This window comes from Orycteropus afer, unplaced genomic scaffold (genome assembly GCF_000298275.1).
Source record: "Orycteropus afer afer isolate SDZICR_OR568_19922 unplaced genomic scaffold, OryAfe1.0 scaffold00094, whole genome shotgun sequence".
Lineage (NCBI taxonomy): Eukaryota > Metazoa > Chordata > Mammalia > Tubulidentata > Orycteropodidae > Orycteropus > Orycteropus afer.
The window spans coordinates 10,253,458-10,271,832 of NW_006921681.1; the positions used below are offsets into that span (position 1 = coordinate 10,253,458).

The window sequence follows — 18,375 nt, forward strand, 5'->3', positions numbered from 1 at the left end:
AGACAAAGTATATGTGAACTGCTGTATAGAAAGTGAACTTGCTCTGTAAATCTTCACCCAAATCACAATTAAAAAAAAAAAAAGAGAGAGAGAGAGAAAATAGAACCAGCCTTACTGATATGGACAAGGTAAAGCTTTTGAGACCTCAATTTGCTGACGTGGCATGACTCAAATTGAGGAGAAACAGCTGTAAACATCCATTAATAATTGGAACATTGTCAATGGAGAGAAGACTAAAGTTGTCAAGGACTTCATTTTGCTGGGATTCACAATCAATGCCTATGGAAGCAGCAGTCAAGAAGTCATATATATATACTTCACTGGTGTTGTCCTCTGGCAAACCCAGCCTGAGACACCATGGACTTCCAGAATGAACAAATCTGTCTTGGAAGTATAGTCAGAATACTCCTTAGATACTCAGACTATCTTTGGAGGGTGATGAGACTTCATCTCATGTATTTTGGACATGTTATCAGAAGGGACGTCCCTGGAGAAGGACATCATGCTTGGTAAAGTGAAGGTCAGTGGAAAAGAGGAAGACCTTCAACGAGACGGATTGACACAGTGGCTACAACAATGGGCCAAACATAGCAATGATTATGAGGATGGCACAGGACTGGGCAGTTTTTCATTCTGTTGTACATAAGATTGCTGTGAATTGGAGCCAACTCAACAGCACCTAACAACAACAAGAGTTTTGACAAAAGCATAAATTCATGTGGTCACTATAACAGTAACATAAAGAATAGTTTCACTGACCTAACAATGCCCCATACTTCACCTATTCACCCCTCCTCATCCTCCCCAAGCCTCTGGGAACTGCTGATGTTTTCACTGTCCACTTAGTTGTGTCTTCTCTGGAATGCTGAAACCATACAGTATGCAGCTTTCTCAGATAGGCCTCATTCACTTGTTGTTGTTGGGGGCTGGCAAATCAATTCTGATTCATGGTGACCCATGTGACAGAGTAGAACTGTTCCATAGGGTTTTCTAGGGTGTAATGTCTATGGGAGCAGATGGCCAGATCTTTCTCCCACAGAGCTGCTGGTTGGCAGTATGCAGTTAAGATTCTCCCATGTCTCTTTGTGTGTTTATTTTGCAAGATTTCAGACATATGCCCAAGGAAACAGAATAGTATAAAGAAACCCCATGTACCCACAATCCAGCATCAACAATGATTAACTCTTGACTCTCAGTTCATCTGTACTCCCGCCTTTTCCCTAATTTTTGTTTTATTGTAAAGCCAATCCTGGGCATTTTATTATTTAATCCAAAAATATTTCAGTGGACATCTCTAAAAGATAAGAACTCTTCTCTTCTTAAAATAATCATAACTACGATACTATTCTCCTAAGTGTTCGTTACTTAAGCATGGTAAGGACCACTCAGCAGCGATCACATTGGCCAGGGTAGTGCAGGAAGACCTCTGGGAGTAGACATCATGTCCAGGTGTCCAGGTGGAGCAGAAGCCAAGTGAAGATAAGGGTGAGATGGGGAGGGCTCCAGGTAGGGGGACCTGTGAGAGGTGGCCAGAAGCCTGGACTGTAGTGGCTGGGTGTGATGTGTCAGGAGAGGTGGGGTGAGAGGGCTCAGAGCTGGGCCCAAGTGGATTTCATCTAATTATGCTGGGAGCACTGCAGGGTGTTGAGCAGGACTGTGACAATGTTTATAAAGCCCGCTAGCCACACTGTGGAAGGCAGAGGTGGAAGCAGGATGTGGAAGATGTCACAAACTGAACCTATTCTCCTGGCATTTCCTCTTCTGTCTCCAACAGGGGAAGATTTTTGAGACACTGAGAATCTGCTCTATGCCCAGATTTGTCCGTTTCATGCATGATCTGATGCCTCTAAAGACGGACCCAGATGTCTTGGTCACAGACCTCCGCTTCGGGACGATCTCTCTGAAGCTGTACCAGCCGAAAGCATCCTCCTTGACCCTCAAGCCTGGTGTTGTGTTCTACCATGGCGGTGGGATGGTCTTTGGGAGCTTGAGTAAGCGCCCTTTCCTCACATCTCACAAAGAACCAGAGCACCCCCACACCCACGGTGGTGACATCACTTTTCAGCATGAGGCCATGTAATAAAACAGACCCCAGCATCTTCCCAGAGTTTAAAAATCAGTCTTATGGCCAAGGATTACTCACACAGTGAATGAGTCTGAGATCATTCAAGTGGCAATTATATGAAATATATCAATATATTTTTGGAAGTAAGATGAATATATATATTGCTGTGGAGTCAATTCCAACTCATGGTGACCTTATAGGACAGACTAGCACTGCCTCATAGGGTTTCCAAAGCTGTAATCTTTATGGAAGCAGATTACCACATCTTTCTCCCACAGAGTGGCTGGTGGGTTCAAATCACTGACTATCTCTCCCTCTGTGTTTTTACTGAGGTGAAATTCACATAACATTAACCATTTTAAAAAGTACGATTCTGTGACTTTTCATACATGCACGTTGTGTGCAACCATCACCTCTGCTTAGTTGGAAGTAATGATATTTCAAGTGAAAATAAATGAACACATTATTTCACATCAAGTATTGCCTGACACAAATTCTGGTACAAACAAGAAGACCAGAGATTTGAGGAAAATTAACGAGAGGAAAAATTCAAAACTGAGACAATTCTATTGCCTTGATTTTTTTTCCATTGCAAATGTGAAGAAAACTACCATTTTTTTTTTTTTTTAAATTTCTGCTGTGCAATCTTGGAATGCCAGGGTCCCATTGCAGTAGATGGTTAGATAGATAGATAGATAGATAGATAGACAGACAATAGATAGGTAGATCAATGATAGATGACAGATGATAGGTAGATATACAGATAGACAGACAGACAGACAATAGGTAGATAGATAGATAGCTGCTGTTGAGTTGACTCCTACTTGTGATGACCTTATGTAGAGCAGAACAAAATGTTGCTCAGTTCTGCGTCATCTTCGCCGTGGTTGGCATATTTAAGTCCATCATTGCTGCTACTGTGCCTGCCTTTCTCACTGAGGGTCTTCTTGGTCCTTGCTAGCCCTCTATTTTACCAAACATATTGTCTTCCTCCAGTGAGTGATCCCTCCTGATGATGTGTTCAAAGCCAGTGAGTAAGACAATGTTTTGTTGTGATCTGAAGGTTTTCAGTGGCTAATTTTTGAAAGTAGATCACCAGGCCTTTCTTCTAGTCTGTTTTAGTCTGGAAGGTCTACTGAAACCTGTCCACCATGGGGGACCCCACTGGTACTTGAAATACCAGTGATGTAGCTCCCAGCATCACAGCAACATTCAAGTCACTATAGTACAACAAACTGACAGATGGACAGTGGCCCACTGTAATAGGGATGAGAATAGGAAATTAATGAATTAGTGGTTCCTATTTGGTCTGCATGATAAAATGTTGATAACGAAATATTTATTAAGTGCTTAGTTTGAGCTGGGCACCCTGGAAGCCCTTCCTGTGCTTTACCTCATTTAATCCTCACAACAGTCCTAGGAGGGAGATATTGTCATGATCTTTATTTTACAAATGAGAAAAATCAAGGCTGAGAGAGTAAGGGATTGCCAGGAGCTACTTTAGCTCAAACCAAAAAGAGACAAATTAGGATTTGAAGTCAGGCCTGTGGAACTCCCAAATATACATCCTTTCCATGTTGACATCCAGTGCTCTACTGTCAATCAGCTTCTTAGACATTTAATGATAGTAGAATCCATCAGAGGGGTTGGCATCTCATAGAAAGTTGTTCAGACATCATGACAGAAGAGAAAGACTGATATTTCAAGGAAGCTTGCTGGGGGGCTAAAAGCAAATGTGCAAAACCTAGGAGAGTCTGATTTTTCAGAAGTAGATTGTCAGCCCTTTCTTTTTTTTTTTTTTTTTTTTTTTTTTTTTTTTTTTTTTAATTAGGATTTGGGTGAAGATTTACAGAGTAAATTCACTTTTCATACAGCAGTTCACATATACTTTGTCTCATGTCATTGACCAAAATTCACAATGCAGCAGCTCCCCTCCCACTTCCTCCCCATAGTTACCTCCTCCCAGTGTCCATCCCTTCATACTCTTCTGCACCCTGAGCTATCTCCCTGTGCATAAGCAGCCCTTCCTTCTCCCATGATTGTTCTCTCCAGGGCGTGTGTCTACTTGAGGTAAATGTTTAACTCACATGCCTGTACTTTGTTTGGCTGGAAACCACAGTTGTAGGTTCAATTCCAGACCTGAAGGGCAGCTAGGGGCCATAGTCTCAGTGGTTACACCAGGCTCCATTGGACCAGCAAACCTGGTCCCCACCTTTTTTTTTCTTTTCTTTTTTTTTGCCTCCAAATGATTTTGAGTTTTGTACCACATTGTTCTCCCTCTTTATGCAGGATCTCCTACATCCCTTCCAAGTGGATGGCAGTGGTAGCTGGGCACCATCTAGTTCTTCTGGTCTCATAGTTGTATAGGTTGCAGATCGAATGGTGTACCAGTTTCAGCCCTTTCTTTTGAATAGCCTGACTCTGGGGGGACTTGGACATCCAACCTTTCAATTAGTAGCCAAGCACATTCACTGTTTGCACCAAACCCTATGGGGCACTATTTTGCTCCAACACCCACAGGGTTGGCTGACACACATGAGTTGGAATTGATTTGCTGACAACTGGAAAGTTTGAATCTGCCCAAGCCCTTGGTCATGTCATCAGTAAGAAGGGAGCAGCTAACAAAAGCTGGCAAAGGAAGACCCCTGGCTCCCATAGTGAATGTTAAAAACCTTTTATTTTCTAGAAACCCATCATGGCATATGCACTCGTTTGTGCAAGGAGAGTGACTCGGTGGTTCTAGCTGTTGGGTGAGTAAAGGGGAGAATGGGGAAGGTGCCAAAAAGTCTGGGTGGGATCCTGAGTGATGGGTGGGGGGCAGTTGGAAGCAGATAGACAGGTGAGGAACTGGAGGAACACCAGGAGGAAGGGATGGGTTGTGTGAAGCCAGTGAAGAGAAGAGGAAGGAATAGGAGAGGCAGAACAATGTCAAAGAAGAGAATGAGGAAACCATCCCTTTGTGTGGCCCTTTTGGATGTTTAAACAGGGGCATTTAGTGCATGAAATTATCTGTAAGCAGCATGGGATGTGGGGTTGTTAATCAGATGAGTTGTAGAGTTTTTCAACAGGAACACTTTTGGATAGAACACTGTGGAGTGGAACAGCCCAGCACGTACAGGACACTTAGCACCTCCTCCACTAAGTGCCAGCAGTGCCCTGTACAGTTACCAGGACAACCACAAACACTGTCACAACCATTTCCAAGTGCTCCCTGGAGGGAAGTCCACCCTAGCTGAGAACCCCCATAAGAAGTGAGAAAAATGAAAAACCACTCTCATAACTGGTCTTTGAGTCATCTACCCACCTAGAACCTCAAAGAGGGCTTGGTGACATTGAGTGGGGAACTGGGGTGGCCCCCTATTGAGTCTCCACATAAAGCAAACAGGGTCTGTATGAGGAGCTATCATTGCAAGTGGTGTGGCCTGGTCCTCCTGCTTTGCTGCTTGCTGCACAGGGTCAGTTCCTCCTGATGAAGCTTTCTGCACAGTCTCATTTTAATTGCATATCCTATTAAGAATGAGCAGAACACTTTGGAACAACTAAGGGAGACAAACTTGTCTGTCAGTTTGTCATACTATGGTGGCTTGAGTGTTGCTGTGAGGCTGGAGGCTATGCCACCAGTGTTTCGAATGCCAGCAGGATTACCCATGGCAGACAGGTTTCAGCATAGCTTCTAGACTAAGACAGACTCAGAAGAAGAAAGAGGTCATCCACTTCTCAAAGAATTGTCCAGTGAAAACCTTTTAAATAGTAGTGAAACACTGTCTGATATATTGCTGGAAAACTTCATGAATAGCTCTGAAACATCATGTGATATAGTGCTGGAAGGTGAGCCCCTTAAGTTGGAAGGCATTCAAAATACAACTGGAGAAGAACTGCCTCCTCAGAATAGAGCCAACCTTAATTATGTGGATAAAATAAAGCTTTCAGTACCCTCACTTGTTGATGTGGCATGTCTCAAGATGAGAAGAAACAGCTGCAAACATCCATTAGTAATCAGAACATGGAATGTATGAAATATGAATCCAGGAAAATCAGAAGTTGTCAAAAATGAAATGTAATGCAAAAAGATGAATATCCCAGGCATTAGTCAGCTGAAATGGATTGGTTTTGGCCATTTTGAATCAAACAATCATGATCTACTATGCGGGGAATGACAAACTGAAGAAGAATGGTGTTCTGGTTAGCTAGTGCCACTCTGACAGAAATATATCACAAATGGGATGGCTGGAACAAACAGAAGTTTATTCTCTTACAGTTCAGGAGGCTATAAGTCTGAGTTCAAAGTGCCAGGCTCTAGGGGCTGGGTGAAAGCCCCTCGACCTTGGGCTTCAGCTCTGCCTCTTCCTCCTGGCCCACTGAAACTAGAGGCATTTCTTCACTCAGGCAGCTACTGGCTGCTGTGGCTGACAAGCCCAAGGTCAACAAATAAAATGGCACAGTCCCAACATTACCACACCACATGGCAGGCCATTAATTCAAGTCCATTGAAAGTCCCAAGCAGAGCATGGCAAGCTGCTGAAAAATGGCACAGCTACATGCAGGGTTCAAGTGTGCCATAAGCTGGAGACCATTCACAAAGTTGTTTCTTATATACAGGAAGCAGACCACATACCCAAAACAGCTACTCAGTGGCTCCAATAGATTTCACCATGGAGTTAATTACCAGTCTCACTATGGGGAATTACTACATTCAGCTGCCCAGCCACTCAACCAGGCCTAGCCAAGTTGACACACAAACTTAACTAACACAAATGGCACGGCATTCATCATCACAAAGAATGCATCAAGATTTATCCTGAAGTACAATGCTGTCAGTGATGGGATAATATCCATACACCTACAAGGAAGATCAGTTAATACTACTATTATTCAAATTTACACACCAGCTACCAAAGCCAAAGATGAGGAAATTGAAGATTTTTACCAACTTCTGCAGTCTAAAGTTGATCAAACATGCAGTCAAGATGTGTTATATATCACTGGTGACTGGAATGCAAAAGTTGGAAAGTAAGAAGAATCACTGGTAGTTGGAACATATATGGCCTTGGTGATAGAAAAGACACTGGAGATTGTGTGATAGAATTTTACAAGACCAACAACTTATTCATTGCAAAGACCTGGAGTTAGAAAACCAAAAGAGAAGAACACTCTTGGCATTCCTCAAGCTGAAAGAACTGAGGAAAAAATTCAAGCCTCAAATTGCAATATTGAAGGACACTGTGGGCAGTATGATGAATGATGCAGGAAACATCAAAAGAAGATGGATGGAATATACAGAGTCACTATACCAAAAAGAATTTGTCGATGATCATCCATTTCAGGAGGTGGCATATGATCAAGAACCAATGTTATTGAAAGAAGTCAGAACTGCACTAACAGAACTGGTGAAAAACAAGGCTCTAGGAATTGACACAATGCCCACTGAGATGTTTCAACAAACGGATGCCATGCTGGAGGCACTCACTCAGCTATGCCAAGATATTTGGAAGACAGCTACCTGGCCAACTGACTAGAAGAGATCAACATTTGTACCCATTCCAAAGAAAGGTGATCCCACAGAATGTGGAAATCATTCAACAATATCATTGATGTCACGTGCAAGTAAAATCTCACTGAAGATAATTAAAAAATGGTTGCAGCAGTATATTGACAGAGAACTTCCAGATATGCAAGCTGGATTCAGAAGCAGACATAGAATGAGGGATCTCATAGCTGATGTCAGATGGATCTTGGCTCAAAGCAAACAATACCAGAAAGATGTTTACTTGTGTTTTATTGACTATGCAAAAGCATTTGATTGTGTGGATCATAACAAATTATGGGTAACATTGAGAAGAATGTGAATTCCAGAACACTTAATTGTACTCATGAGGTACATAGACCAGGAGGCTGTCATTCAAACAGAACAAGGGGATACTGCATAGTTTAAAATCAGGAAGGGAGTGGGTCAAGGTTGTATCCTTTCACCAAACTTGTTCAATCTGTATGCTGAGCAAATAATCTGAGAAGCTGAATTATATGAAGAAGAACGTGGATCAGGATTGGAGAAAGAATCATTAACAACCTGAGATACACCAACAACACAACTTTGCTTGCTGAAAATGAGGATTGACTTGGAGCACTTACTGATGAAGATTAAAGAATACATAACAGTCTGGAGTATGGATTACACTTCAATATAATGAAAACAAAAATCCTCACAAATGGACCAATAAGCAGCATCATGATAAATGGAGACAATATTGAAGTCGTCAAAAACTTCATATTATTTGGTTGTACAATCAACACCAATGGGAGCAGCAGTCAAGACATCAAAAGATGTATTTCATTGGGCAAATCTGTTGCAAAAGACCTCTTTCAGGTGCTGAAGAACAAAGATGTCTCCTTGAAGACTAAGATGCACATAACCCAAGCCATGGTATTTTCAATCGCCTCATATGCATGTGAGAGCTGGACAATGAATAAGGAAGACCGAAGAAGAGTTGATGCTTTTGAGTTGTGGTGTTGGCAAAGAATGCTGAAAGTACCGTGGACTGCTAAAAGAACTAACAAATCTGTCCTGGATGAAGTGCAACCAGAATGCTCCTTGGAAGCAAGAATGGACAGACTTTGTCTGACCTACTTTAGTCATGTTGTCAGAAGGGACCATTCTCTGAAGAAGGATGTCATGCTTGGTAAATTGGAGGGTCAACAAAGGAGGGGAAGGTGCTCAATGAGATGGACTGACATGGTGGCTTCAGCAATGGGCTCAGACATAGTAGGGATCGTGAGGCTAGCACAGGACCAGGCAATGTTTCGTTCTGTTGCACATAAGGTGACTTATGAGTCAGAGACAACTTGATGGCACCTAACAACAACAACATGATTAAGAATGTTCTTGTTGTTAGTTTCCATTGAGTTGTCCCCCAGTTCATGATGACTCTATACACAGTGGAAAAAAGCACTGCCCGATCCTGACCCAATGATCAGTTGTAGATCAGACTGTTGTGATCGAGGTAGATCTGCTGACCTGCATTCCTAGTCTGTCTTAGTCTGGAAGCTCTGCTGAAACATGTTCAGCATCATAGCAACCATAGCAACATGCAAGCCTCCACTGACAGACCAGTAGTGGCTGCACATGAGGTGCACTGGCCATGAATCAAACTTGAGTCTCCCTCATGGAAGGCAAAAATTTTACCACTGAACCACCAATATCCTTCATTAAGAAATGTTAGCAGTTGCCAGTATCTCAGTGGGAATTTCTGTCACAGCTTTCTAATGGCACAACTAGTTGAAAAGGGTAAAAATCACAGAAATAAATCCTGGATCAGGGAGAGGGACTGAGAAATGTCTCCCTTTCCTATTCTTAGCTCCAAAACCATTTCTGCAGTGGGATGAAAATCTTGACTCAGTTGTTGACACTTACACCTTACTGTTTGGGCCTGTGCTGAACAAAGAGATCATTGATGGAACGTGCTGGCAAAGGTTATTTGATGAATTTGAGGTAGACAGGGTTTTGGAGTTGAAAGTGTGGCTATCTGTACATAACCCCAGGGTAGATTGAAATATGCTGGATCAGAATGATAAGGCTCAGGAAGATTTGGTCATCTCACAGAATGTTTATTTTCTTTAAAATTTGTAGCCAGTATTTAAAAATTGTGAAACTTCTCATAACGTCAAGTTTCTGGAATCTTTTGAAAAATCAAAGGTCTAGTAATGTTGGCTGATGTTCCTGCATGGAGATAGTGGGGCAGGATGCATGTGACCGGTTTGGAGGAGCCTGACGTGTTATCTGCTGGCCCTTGGAAGTAGTTAAGTCTACAAAATCTTCTCACTGAACCTGAGGCATGAAGATTTTGTTTGATTGTTTGTTTAAATTGTGCTTTGGGTACAAGTTTACAGAGCAGAATTTGTTTTACATTCAACAGTTCGTGTGCATTTGATTTCACTCCCTGATTACCATCCCTAACGTAACCCACTCCCTCCTCTCCCTTCCCTGTGACCCTCTATCCATGTGCCCATCTTGGATAAGCACTCCTGTCTGTCCAGCTTTCCTTCCATGTGAATGTTGCCCCTCTGGTTCCCCATAGCTGATAACTGTAAGGGGTGTATCTCCATAGAGTAGGTGGGTGCATTGCCCTGGGTTGGGTATTTTGCATGTGAGTCTTACTACTGTTGGGCTGAGAGCCAGTCCTTGGGAGTGAGTACTGTCCCAGGCCTGAAGTCTTGGGGGTCCCACCAGACTCCATCCAACTGGTAATTCTGGTCATTATTGTGTATCTGAATTTTGTTCCATATTTTTCCTCCCACTCTATCCAGGATCTCCAGTTTTGATCCCTTCCCAAGTGCTTGGCATTTGTAGCTGGGCACCATCTAATTCTTCTGGTCTCGAGGGCCATCATATCCTAGGGCTGATTGTTTCCAAATGCCCTGGTTTTCTTCACTCCTCTTCACTTCAGACAAGAGGAAACCATTAGCTGCATCTTAGATAGCCTCTTGAAAGCTTTTAAGACCTTAGTTGCTACTCACTAAAGTAGGTTGTTGAACAAGATTTTTATGTATTATTTTGTGCCAATTGAGCCTGGTATCCCCCAATACTATAGTCCTGAGTCAGCAGATCTGGTGATTCTCTCTCCCAAGGTGTCTGGCTGTCTGAGGGATTGCTCCAAGTCTGTCTTCTGTTGCTTCTGTAATGATTGTGATTATTTTATATCACTAGTATCTGTGCAAGAATATCCTCAGCTGAATCTATCATTTGTCTAGAGTATATTCCTGTTCACTGAGCCCCATCTGATCTTCTCAATTGTCTATGTATTTATCTGTAGCCTGGTATTTGGTGTTAGTGGTAATGCTGTATTGTGCATATACTTGTATTAGCCTCTGCCATCTGTATATTATGTGCACAATTCAGTGTCCTCCCTTTCTCCAATGTTATCATGCAGGTCACAGACTCTTTCCATATCATCCCTCCCCTTGCACAACTCAGCATGTGGCCCCCAACTAGTCCGAAAATTTCCCCTCTCCTTCCCTCCCATCCCCAGTAACCTACCAATTGAGTTCCCTTTTCTAAGCAAACACTTTCTTGACTTTTTACAGTAATGAACTCAGATAATATTTGTCCTTCTGTGACTGACTTGTTTCACTCAGCATAATGTCCTCCAGATTCATCCACATTGTGAGATAATTTGTATAATCTTCATTGTTCTTTAATATACCATAGTATTCCATTGGGTAAATATACCATAATTTGGTTTTCCATTCATCTGTTGATGGGCATTTAGGTTGTTTCCATCTCTTTGCTATAGTGAATTGTGCTGTGATGAACATGGCTGTGCCTATGTCTGTGTCCTGTCTCACCTCTTTGCAATATATTCCTAGTAATAGAATTGCTGGTTCAAATGGTATTTCTATTTTCAGTTTTTTAAGGAAATGGCATACCATTTTCCACAATGTTTGTACCATTTTACAGTCCCACCAGCTGTGTATGAGAGTTCCAATCTCTCTGCAGCCTTGCCAGCATTTATTATTTTCTGTCTTGTTGAACTTTGCTATTATTGCTGGGGTGAGATGACATCTCATCGTTATTTTGATTTGCATCTTTCTAATGGCTAATGATCATGACCGATTCTTTATGTGTTTATAGGCCGCCAGCATATCATGTTTAGTGAAGCATCTATTCCTGTCCCTTGCCCATTTTTGAATTGGATTGTTTGTCTTTTTGGTGTTGAGGTGTTGAAGTTTTCTATAAATTTTGGAGATAAGTCCTTTGTCAAATATGTCATAGGCAAATACTTTCTCCCAATCTGTAAGTTCTCTTTTTACTCTTTTGAAGAAGTCTTTTGATATGCGTAAGAACCTAATTTTTAAAAGGTCCCAGTCACCTAGCTTCTCTTCCACCTCCTGTGCATTCTGGGTTATGCTTGATAGTCTATTTAAGGCATGCAGGATTAATTAGAATCAAAACCCAGGCAAACCTGGAGTTGCCCATAAACAAATAATAAAATAGGAGCAGAGAATAGGTGTGATTTAGGGAAGCAACATCAGGTAGGTTCAGAGAGACAGGGCTAGTGTTGGCCAATAGCTGTGTGACAGGGTGTTTGTGGTCATGGCTGGTTCCCCAACAGGTCTTTGGGTGGTAGAAATTATAGCTACCACTTACTTGGTCCATCCTGTATAGTAGCCACTGAAGGTTTTAGGTCTAGCATCATTTAAGCCTCACACCTAATTTCACCTGATCAGATTTCAGAAAAAGAAAGCACTGGGAAAAAAAAAAAAAAAATCAGGTTAAAGGATGCTAAGAAACAATGAAACAAAACCAGTTGCCATCAAGTTGATTCTGACTCATGGCAAAATGACATGTGTCAGAGCAGAACTGCTCCATAGGGTTTTCATGGTTGTGACCTTTTGGAAGCAGGTAACGAAGCCTTTCTTCTCAGACATCTCTGGGTGGGTCTGACCATCAACTTTTCAGTTAGTAGCTGAGGCTTCACTGTTTGCACCATCCAGAAACTCCTAAAGAATGCTAGATGCAGATATGTCTTGGCTCTGTTGGGGTGGTAAGTGTAAGCTATGTTCTTTGATTCCTTCCTAGATACCGCATGCTCCCTGACCATAAGTTTCCAGTGTTGAAAACAGACTGCTTTGCTGCCACGATCTACTTCCTGAAATCTCTAAAGGCCTATGGGGTGGATCCCACCCGGGTTGTGGTCTGTGGTGACAGTGTGGGAGGTGGAATTGCAGCTCTGGCTTGTCAAGAACTCAGGAGGAGGGTGGATCTCCCTAAGATCCGTGCTCAGATTCTGGTCTACACTTTTCTGCAAGGCCTGGACTTTCAACTCCCTTCCTATCAGCAGAACAAGAACGTGCCCTTGCTCACTCGGCAATTTGCCTTCTACTGCTGGAGTCATTACCTGGATATCAGCCCCTCCTGGGAAAGCACGATCTTGAAGGGTGCCCATTTGCCTGTCAAAATCTGGGAAAAGTATCGTAAGTGGTTGGGCCCAGAAAACATCCCAGAGAGATTTAAGCAACGAGGTTACCAGCAGATGTCCTGTGTGCCTGTGAATGAAGCTGCCTACTTGGAATCAAGCCTAGTTCTGGATATGGTGCCCTCGCCCCTGATTGCAGAAGATGACGTTGTAGCCCAGGTCCCGGAAGCTTGCATTGTGACCTGTGAGTATGATCTTCTGCGGGATGACTCACTGTTGTACAAGAAGAGGCTGGAGGATCTGGGTGTGCCAGTGACTTGGCACCACATGGAAGATGGCTTTCATGGCGTGCTCAACACTATTGACATGGGATTCTTGTACTTCCCTTGCTCCACAAGGATTCTGAATGTGATGGCCAACTTTATAAAGGGCTTATGACAACTTTTTTTTTTTTTTAAACTTTCCTGGACCCATGAAGATTGTGGATCTCTCATCACCCAGTTTTCCATGGGGTTCTCTGTTGCTGGTTTAGGTTACACTAAGTGAGGCTAGGAAGTTTGGAGGTTGCCACCTTCTCTCTGGTCCAGATTCTAGAATTATCAATGCATGTTTCTGATGTGTGAAGGGAAAGCAGTAGAGGGAATAGTTTTTGGGGCAGTGGTGGGAAGGGCTTTCTGTCCATGCTCACTGTTGGGAAATTTTGAGCTGATTATCTTCAGTGGTCACTTCTGAGCATGAATCAGCATGTAAGTGTTCCTCACAGCTTCCTTGAGGTTGAGTTCAGACTGTCCAAGGTAAGCTGTGAGTTTTGCCTCATTTTTATTCAGACTGTGTGCACTAGGAGTGTCCTGATTGGCTATAACTAGGAATAACACAGGGGCACTGATATAATCTCACGGGGGTTTTGCAATCTGGCTCAAAAGGTGAAGTTCAGATGTTCTAGAATGGTGGGTAGTGGTGGTTGGTGATAGTGGTGGAGGAACTGGGTTCAGTCTCCTCCTCTGGGTGAATGATGACACTTTTCCTGCTGGTTCCCAGACTTGCAGCTCAGAATCTTGACTATCTGTGCTAGAAAAGTTAAGTCAGCATGGATAATTTTTCATGGTGGTTGGTACCTAGTGGCAAATGAAGACAGCCTGGAGATGCCTAGTTGAGGGAGCTCTGGGCTGCCTGGAGTCAAAGCTGAGCTTCCAATCAAGGGCCTGAAAGCAACATTGTAGGAATTAGAGGAGGGAAACTAAGAGAGTAGATTTGTAGAGCTGGGAGAGAAACTAAGTCCTGAGTCAGAGCTCAACAAAGGCCTAGTAGGATGAAACTCAATCATGTCCACAGTGAGGAATCAGGAAAGGGCCAAAGAGACAGAAGATATATTAGTGAGAGATATTTCTTTTTAAGACATAGAACCATCTAAAATTAGCCTAAATTATAGAGAGAGTGCACTGGCTTATGTGATTATAAATTCTAGGGCTAAATCAGGGCTTGATCCCGAACTCAAACACTGCTACTAGCTGCCTTCTTTCTTTCTCTGTTCTACTCTCCTTTTTGTTGACTTCATCTTCATCCCTCAATCTGAGGGCACTTAGCAGCTCCATGCTAATCTCCTCCTAGAGTCAAGTTAACTATTATTTAAAATTTTTACTGTGCTTTGGGTGAAAGTTTACCAAGCAAATTCATTTTCCATACAGCAGTTCATACACATTTTGTCTCATGACGTTGACTACAATTTCTCACAGTGTAGCAGCTCTCTTCCCACTTCCTCCCCATAGTTATCTCTTGCATGTGTCCTTCCCTCCTATGCACTCCTGCCTCCTGAGTGGTCTCCCTGTGCATACATTGCCCTTCTGTTCTCCCATGATTGATCTCTCCAAGGAGAGTCAAGTTAATTATTATGAACTTGCCACATTTTTGCAGATTCAGCAAAAATCTCATCCTAATTCCATGGCTCTCCTGGTTTCCATTGTAGTGCATCGAGTAGCCACATCCAAGGGAATGGAATACTCTGACCAATAAGGCACAAGTTCTATGCCATTCTTGGACTGGAGAGTGGAGTCAGCTCCACCTGGTGCTTGGAGTTAGAGTGGAGGAGAAAATGCTTCCCTAAAAGAAGCATAAATGGATGTTGTCAAATGCCATCAAGTCGGTTCTGACTCATAATGAACCTACATATAACAGAACAAAATACTGCCCAGTCCTGCACCATCCTCACAATCATTGCCATGCTTGATTCCATTGCTGCAGCACTGTGTCAATCCCTCATTGAGGGTCTTCCCCCTTTTCACTGACCCTCTGCTTTACTAACCATAATATCCTTCTCCATAGACTGGTCCCATCTGACAATGTAGCCAAACGATGAGAAACAAAGTCTGGCTTCTGGAGCACTTCTAGGAGCATTCTGGCTGTACTTTCTCCAAGATAGATTTGCTCATTCTTCTAGCAGTACATGAGTATTGAGTATACTCAATACTCTTCTCCAACACCAAAATTCAGATACATAAATTCTTCTGTAGTCTTCCTTAGCCATTGTCCTGCTCTCACATGCATATGAGGCAATTGAAAATACCATGGTTTGGGTCAGGCACATCTTAGTATTCAAAGTGACATCTTTGCTGTTTAACACTTTAAAGAGGTCTTTTGCAGATTAGCACAGTGTAATATATCTCTAGTTGTTTGGAACAGCTAAGGGAGACAAATTTGCCCATCAGTTTGTCCTACTGTGGTGGCTTGTATGTTGCTGTGAGGCTGAAGGTTATGCCACTGGTGTTTCAAATGCCAGCAGGGTCACTCATAGTGGACAGGTTTCAGGGGAGCTTCCAGACTAAGGGACTCACAAGAGGGAAGAGGCTATCCACTTCTCAAAGAATTGGTCAGTGAAAATCTTATGAGTAGAGTGAAACAACTGTCTGATCTATTACTGGAAAGCTTTATGAATATTCCTGACACATTGTCTGATATAGTTCTGGAAGATGAGCCCCTCAGGTTGGAAGGCACTCAAAATACTACTAGGGAAGAGCTGCCTTCTCAGAGTAGAGCCGAACTTAATGAAATGGATAGAATAAAGCTTTCAGGACCTCCATTAGCTGTAGCATGACTAAAAATAAGAAAAACAGCTGCAAACATCCATTAAAAATTGGAAAATGGAATGCACAAAGTATGAATCTAGGAAAATTGGAAGTTGTCAAAAATGAAATGGAATGCATAAAAATCGATATCGTAAGCATCAGTGAGCTGAAACGGATGGGTTTTGGCCATTTTAAACCAGACAACCATATGATCTACTGTGCCAGGAATGACAAATTGAAGAAGAATGACATGGCATTCATCATCACAAAGAATGGTTCAAGATTTATCCTGAAGCACAATGCTTCACTGATAGGATAATATCCATACAAGGAAGACCAGTTAATAGTACTATTATTCAAATTTACACAACAACCACCAAAGCCAAAAATGAAGAAACTGAAGATTTTTACCAAATTCTGCAGTCTGAAGTTGACCAAACATGCAATCAAGTTGTATTGATTATCACTGGTGATTGGAATGCAAAAATGAGTAACAAAGAAGAATCATCTGTAGTTGGGAAATATGGCCTTGGTGATAGAAATAATGTTAGAGATTGCATGATAGAATTTTGCAAGACCAACGACTTCTTCATTGCAGGTACCTTTTTTCAACAACACAAACAGTGACTGTACACATGGACTTCACCAGATGGAGTACACGGGAATCAGATTAACTACATCTGTGGCAAGAGATGATGGAGAAGCTCAATATCTTCAGCCAGAACAAGGCCAGGAGCTGATTTTGGAACACACTGTCAACTGCTCATATGCAAGTTCAAGTTGATGTTGAAGACAACTAAAAGAAGTACATGAGAGCCAAAATATGACTTTGATTATATCCCTCCTGAATTTACAGACCATCTAAAGAATAGATAACAAATTATGGATATCATGCTTGGTAAAGTGGAGGGTCAACAAAAAAAGGGGAAGGCCCTCAACAAGATGGATTGACACAGTGGCTGCAGCAATGGGCTCAGGTGTAGAAAGGATTGTGAGGCTGGCACCGGATCAGGCAGTGTTTCGTTCTGTTTTACATAGGGTCACTGTGAGTCAGAGATGACTTGCTGGCACCTAACAACAACAACAACAACAAAGAATAGATCTGATGCATTGAACGCCAGTGACTGAAAACCAGAGGAATTGTGAGATGACATCAAGAGCATCATCCATGAAGAAAGCAAAAGGTCATTAAAAAGACAGAAAAGACCAAAATGGATGTCAGAAGAGACTCTGAAACTTACCCTGGAATGGAGAGTAACTAAAGTAAATGGAAGAAATGACAAGATAAAAGAGCTGAACAGGAGATTTCAAAGAGCACCTTGGAATGGAGAGTAACTAAAGTAAATGGAAGAAATGACAAGATAAAAGAGCTGAACAGGAGATTTCAAAGAGCAACTTGAGAAGACAATTATTATAATGAAATAATTATTATAATGAAATATGCAAAGACCCGGAGTTAAAAAGCCAAAAGGGAAGAACATGCTTGGCATTTCTCAAGCTGAAAGAACTGAGGGAAAAAAAATTAAGCCTCAAGTTGCAATATTGAAAGATTCTATGGGCAAAATATTGACTGATGCAGGAAACATCAAAAGAAGATAGAAGGAATACACAGAGTCACTGTGCCAAAAAGTACTGGTCAATCAACGTTCATCCATTTTGGGAGGTGCCATATTATCAAGAACCAATGTATTGAAGGAAGAAGATGAAGCTGCATTGAGGGAATTGGTGAAAAAACAGGCTCCAGGAATTGACAGGATACCCAATGAGATGTTTCAACAAATGGATGCCGTGCTGGAGGCATTCACTCGGTTATGCCAAGAGATTTGGAAGACAGCTATCTGACCAACTGACTGGAAGAGATCCATATTTGTACCCATTCCAAAGAAAGGTGATCCCATAGAATGGAAATTATAGAACAATATCATTAATATCACACACAAGTAAAATCTAACTGGAGATAATTCAAAAGTGGTTGCAGCAGTATTTTGACAGAGAACTTCCAGAAATGCAAGCTGGATTCAGAAGAGGACATGGAACAAGGGTTATCATTGCTGATGGCAGATGGATCCTGGCTCAAAGCAAAGAATACCAGAAAGATGTTTACTTGTGTTTTATTGACTATGCAGAAGTATTTGATTGTGTGTATCATGACAAAATTATGGATAACATTGAGAAGAATGGGAATTCCAGAACACTTAATTGTACTCATGAGGAACCTGTACATAGACCAGGAGGCTGCCATTCAAACAGAACAAGGGGATACTGCATAGTTTAAAATCAGGAAGGTAGTGTGTCAAGGTTGCATCCTTTCACCAAACTTGTTCAATCCATATGCTGAGCA

The 18,375-nt window shown here is 42.1% G+C and overlaps 1 protein-coding gene across 1 annotated transcript in view; it reads left to right on the forward strand.

Annotated features, from left to right (window-relative positions):
* The window catches only part of AADACL3 (arylacetamide deacetylase like 3), a 30,349-nt gene extending 16,936 nt beyond the window's left edge, over positions 1-13,413 (forward strand). Inside the window, exons 3-5 of the mRNA XM_007942673.1 lie at positions 1,775-1,991; positions 4,752-4,815; positions 12,639-13,413. Of these exons, the coding sequence (XP_007940864.1) occupies positions 1,775-1,991; positions 4,752-4,815; positions 12,639-13,413 (1,056 nt within the window). The remainder of the gene's footprint in view (positions 1-1,774; positions 1,992-4,751; positions 4,816-12,638) is intronic.
* Positions 13,414-18,375: the final 4,962 nt, after the last annotated feature.